Source organism: Aspergillus heteromorphus, assembly GCF_003184545.1.
Source record: "Aspergillus heteromorphus CBS 117.55 chromosome Unknown BO70scaffold_60, whole genome shotgun sequence".
Classification (NCBI taxonomy): domain Eukaryota; kingdom Fungi; phylum Ascomycota; class Eurotiomycetes; order Eurotiales; family Aspergillaceae; genus Aspergillus; species Aspergillus heteromorphus.
In genome coordinates, this window is record NW_020290465.1 from 64094 (window position 1) to 70214 (window position 6121).

The 6121-nt window shown below is 25.5% G+C and overlaps 1 protein-coding gene across 1 annotated transcript; it reads left to right on the top strand.

The window, feature by feature from the left end:
- Nucleotides 1–215: 215 nt before the first annotated feature.
- Nucleotides 216–2769, top strand: BO70DRAFT_325268 (MFS transporter). The gene is made up of 2 exons (XM_025540639.1): nt 216–647; nt 707–2769. Exons 1-2 carry the CDS (start codon nt 488–490, stop codon nt 2401–2403), a joined length of 1857 nt encoding a protein of 618 aa, XP_025394308.1. The 5' UTR covers nt 216–487; the 3' UTR covers nt 2404–2769.
- Nucleotides 2770–6121: the final 3352 nt, after the last annotated feature.

Here is a 6121-nt window from a genome sequence, read left to right on the forward strand (position 1 = left end):
ATTATAAATTTTTTAATTAGATTTATAACTCAGTTTTTATTATCTAATATTTTTATTATTATTAATTAAAATATATTTAATGCCCCCACTAGTATATTTTGAGACAGACTTTTTTCTAGGCACTGTAGATGCTTTCCATAGTAAACTTGGCGGTCAAGCAATCAGCCCGGACTGAGAAGAACCTGTAATAAAGGAGGTGGGTTCACAAGTACATCCTCAATATTATTATTCTTCACTCAACCGCAAAACATAAAAGCAAACCTTTCCTCTACCCAAATTATAGGTGTTTCTTGAGACAAACTTTATTCATAAACCATACAATATCATTGGGTGTCCAACTGCCATCTCGGTATGTGCTTTCGGCCTTCTACATCTTATGGACATCCCCTAGCTAGCCAGGTCCTGGGTGGCTAACCAGGTTCTATAGATATGCTTAGAGCGTATCTACCCACAACTCTATAAATCCTAGCTATGTGAGCTTTGAACTATGCAGATTGTCACTAATACAATCGAAAGCCGGGTAAACCCAACCTGCTCTTCACACCCACAAGTTTCTAGCAATGACGCCCGACCGACATCCAGGAAGGAACTTGCAGGGTGGTATAGCTATGGCTGGGCAGCAGAGGTTTTTGCAGTGTGCGCTATGGGTATGGACTTCTTATTCCAGACATGATAACTATGCCATTCCCCTATTAATATTTCCTAGGATCTTTCCTTCCCATCACACTGGAGCAAATGGCGCGAGAACGTGGTGTTCTTTTGTTGGATAAAACAACACCTTGCAGCATTTCTCGGAGCCCCGCACAACAGACGTCGCCTTTCGAGAACTTGAACTTACTTTCAAATGTCTTTGCATATGCGAAACCTGATGTACCGGGGGCAAGCCAGTGCATTATTAATATCCTCGGTATCGAAGTTAATACGGCAAGCTTCGCTATGTATACATTCTCAATGAGTGTTCTCGCCCAAGCCATCCTGATAATATCGGTATCAGGTGCTGCAGACCACGGGAGGTATCGCAAAATGTTATTGGTGATATTTGCTATCATTGGCTCTGCTGCTATGACGATGTTTCTTGCAGTCTCCCCTGGGTCATATATCCTCGGTGGGCTATTCGCAATTATAGCCAACACCTGTTTCGGGGCTTCCTTCGTACTACTGAACTCCTTTCTTCCTCTGCTGGTTCGTCACCATCCTTTATTGCTCGGAACCGATAACGAAGGCCGATTGCTCGCTCGTCCCGACGATGAATTCAATGCTACTGCCGATGGTTCAAGTCAGATCGAAAGTTCTGAGGCAACACCACTACTTCAGTCTCGACAGTGCTCCCATACATCATCTGTGGAAGACGCGCCTCAAGTATGTCATGATAGGACTTCTCAGGAACTAGAATTGTCCACAACGATATCCTCGAATGGAATAGGCATCGGCTACATCGGCGCTGTGATACTGCAAACGATCTGTATTTTTGTGGTCGTCAAAACCCATCAAACCGCGTTTTCGTTGCGTCTTGTCCTCTTTTTAATTGGACTTTGGTGGTTTATCTTCACAGTACCTGCAGCGATTTGGCTACGACCCCGGCCGGGCCCGCCTTTGCCATGTGCTGAAAGCGGAAAGATATATGGATCCTGGATCATATACATGGCATATGCTTGGAAATCTCTTGGTCAAACAGCGATGCGGGCACGGCGCCTGAGAGATATCTTGCTGTTCCTTGCAGCCTGGTTCTTACTGAGCGACGGCATAGCGACAGTTAGCGGGACCGCTGTCCTCTTTGCAAAAACACAACTGGATATGCCCCCGGCTGAATTAGGACTAATTAACGTGGTTGCGATGATTGCAGGGGTTTTGGGGGCTTTCTCATGGAGTTTCGTGTCACGAGCGTTCAATCTCCGTGCATCGCAAACCATAATAGCCTGCATTGTCTTATTCGAACTCGTGCCAATCTATGGACTGTTAGGATTTGTCCCAGCAATCAGAGAACTAGGATTCCTGGGTCTCCAGCAGCCGTGGGAAATGTATCCACTGGGTGCTATATACGGGCTTGTCATGGGCGGGCTCTCCTCATACTGTCGGAGTTTTTTCGGGGAGCTGATACCCCCAGGCTATGAGGCGGCATTTTATGCGCTTTACGCCATTACCGACAAAGGCTCGAGCATTTTTGGGCCCACGATCGTTGGGATGGTCACAGACCGCTATGGTGAAATCAGACCTGCTTTTGCCTTCCTCGCAGTTCTCATATTACTTCCTCTGCCTCTTATGCTTCTGGTTGACGTGGATCGTGGAAAACGAGACGCACTTGCTCTGGCCGAGGAACTTGAAGGCAAACATGGACCAGAGGAAACACCGCGCTATGGGGCGGTCGCCAATTGCTTGTCTCGTCGCGAGAATGCACCAGGATAGATTTGTTAAAAATGGCAGGAAGATTAATTATACCTGATCTGCTTCTCTGATAGATCCTCAGGATGATCTCTCTTTCCTCCCCTAATGCTTGTTTTACCTGTCACCTCTGAGGACCTATTCAGATCCAATTATTCTAAATCAACAAACCGTAAATATTTTGTGGGTATGTGAGAGATCAGCTAGGTATAGGTATACCCGTATGCTTGGACCTTACTGCTTATATATAGAACATTTGGCAAATCTTTAACCATACCACGTTTCATGGATACTAATATTGATATACTGGGTTTGATATACACTTCCCATCATACTGGGGGGCAAGCACCACTTAGCTCGGTCTATGAAAACAGATACAGCCAGATGAACGGGATGGCGGTGAGCAAGAGAGCCAATGTAACAGACCAAACAGACCACTTGACTAAAAAGGTGTCCAGACACCTAAGTAGGTGTGATACTGAATGATACTAGATTTGATATATCTCTCTTAGAGTGGCTTAACCTGACTGTTATATCTTAACCTTAATCTGGCTATAATCTGATAATTAGATTAAGATATAAAAAATTTTTAACTGTATAATTAAGATTAGATTAAGATATAATTATTATTATAATTATTTATATTTACTAATTAAAAAAATTAAATATAATAAATAAATTAATAATTATAGATTAATTTATAATATATATATTTTTTTATATAAATAATATATAAAGTATAATATATATTTAATTATAATATAAATATAATAATATTTTTTAAATATAGTTTACTATTTGATCTATTTAATTAATTATTTTAAGAAATATATTATATTTAAAAAAGATTTTTATAAAATTTAATATAAAAAAAATAAAAAAAAAATATAAAATATTTATTTTTTATATTATTTAGAATAATAATTATAATAATATAAAAATTATAAAGATTAGATTTTTATTTTTATCTAAATATATATAATAATTAAAAATTTAAATAAGACTAGTTTTTTTAATTTTAATAATAATTTATTTTTTAAATTATTTTTAAGATTATTTATATTCTTATTCTTATTAATATAAAAGATAATAATTATTTTATTCTTTTTTTATTTCTTAAGTATAAAAATAATTAAATCTAGATTAAGATTATTAAATATATTCTAATATTTTTTATTTATAATAAAATAATTAATATATATTTAAAGTATAATTATTTTAATTATATTAAAATTAAAACAGCTCTAATAATAATAGCAGATATCTTAAAAATTATTAAAAAAATATTTAATATTAATATTATTAATTATAATCAAGAAAAATCTTTAATTATTTAATAAAAAATAGAAAATTAATTATAATAAGATTTTTAATAAATAAAAATATTAATATATTTTATAGTATTTAGAATTATATTAATTTAATTAAAAATATCTTAAGAAGCTATATATTTTTAATATTTAGATATATCTTAAGTTTTTTATATATCTTAACTGCGGGTAAGAGTCTCTAATATTTAAAAATATTATAAAAGATCTTATCTAGATTTAATAATAATCTAAAAACTATTAATAATATATTAATTATTAGATTTTAACTAAAATAAAAAAAAATATTTTTTTAAAAATAATTTAATATTTATAATATTAATTAATATTATTATTTAATTATATATCTTTTTTAAACTTCTTAAGTTTTAATATTAAATTTAGAATAATTATAATTATATAAATATAGTCTTTTTTTTAATAAATATAATAATAATATTTTTAGAATTTTTAATATATATTATATAAATTTTTAAGAATTTTTTTTTTTAAAATATCTATTTTCTTTTTAGTTTGTTAATTAAATAATCTAGATAATTAAAAAGATTATTATAAATATTATAGATTTTATAAATAATAGATTTATTATTTTTAAAAAAATAGAAAATAAAAAGAAAAAAAAAATATAAAAATTTAAAAAAATATTTTATCTATTTTTACTTAATTATAATAAAATAAAAATAATTAATATTATTATATTTATAGTACTAAATAAAATTTTTAATTATTTAATAAAAATTAAATATTTAATAAATTATAAAATAGATTAAGTTTTAGTAGATTTTATAATTAAAAAAAAGATAATAAACTAAGCTAGATTTAAGTTATTAAATAAATAAGAATTTTTTATAATATTAAAAATTTATATTTATAAATTATATAATCTTCTGAATTTATAATTAAAAATTAATATAATAAATTAATTAATAAAAAATATTTAGAAGCTTTTTATAAAAAATAATTCTATATTAATTTTTTATAGATAGTTTTTAGAATATATTTTTTTAAAAATTCTTAAAATAAAAAAAAAAAATTTTAAGATTTCTATTATTATTTTTTTATATATATTTAATAATATTATTTAAGATCTTAATCTAAAGTTTTTATAAAAGAGTATTAATTATAAGCTGAATTATATAAATAAAATAAAAAATATAATACTAATTTTAAATAATTTTTAAAAAATTAGAATTAATTAAAGTATTATAAAACTAAATATTTTAATTAAGTTAAGTTTAAAATTTAGCTAAGATTATATTAAATATTATATTATTATTATTAATATTATTAATTATTATATTTAATAATTAATAAATAAGATTATATTTATATAAAATTAATAAAATAATTACAGCTAGATTCTTATTAGTATAAGATTTAGATATTAATTAAAAATCTAATAAAATCTTATAATAATTTATATTTTTTATTAAAAAATATTTAATTAAATTAAGAAATATTTTTTAATCAGGACTAGTCTAGTAGTTTATTATAATTAATATTTATTTAATATTTAAGAACTTTAATAGTAGCTATATATATATTTTTTTAAATAATTTTATAAAATATTTTTTAATTTATATTTAATTAAGAAATCTTAATTTTTAGCAGAAAAACAAAGTAGTAAAATTAATTATTTATTTAAATTAAATATATTTAATAATTTAGAATAATAAATAATAGATAATTATAAAGTATAAAACTTAATTCTAAAAATTTTATTTATTATAAATTATAAAGATCTAGAGAAAAATAATAATTAAAAAAGATTTATTTTAAAAAAATAAATAAATATCTATAATAGCTCTTTATTTAATATTTAATTAATTATTTATTTAAATATAATTAATAATAATTTTTTTTTATAATTCTTATAGAGATAATAGCTTATAGAATTAATTTCTAAGTTTTTAATTCTTAAATATTATAAAATATAAAGATATATAATATAGTAAATATAAAAAATTTTATTAAAAAATAATATATTTTTTTAAAAATTATTTTATATTATTAATAATTTTTTTAATTAAAATAAAATAATAGTTTTTTAATTTATATATAATCTTTAAAAAAGATTATCTTTTATTACTAATTTTAGAAAATAAAAAGCTTTTTTTAAAAAATTAAATATAAAATAATCTTTTAATTTTTTATAATATATATAATCTTAAGATTTAAAAAAAAAAAGATTTAACTTAAGAAGCTTATCTTAGTTTAAATATTATTATAATTTATAAAAATTTAAGAAATAAAAAAAAAGATTTAATAATATTTTCTAAAAATAAATTAGATAATTATAATTAATTTATAATTCTAAAACTATTTTATAAATAATAAATATAAAAAGATAAAAATAGAAAACTCTATAAAAATAATTTATTTTATTTTAAAATATAATTTTATATAAATATAAT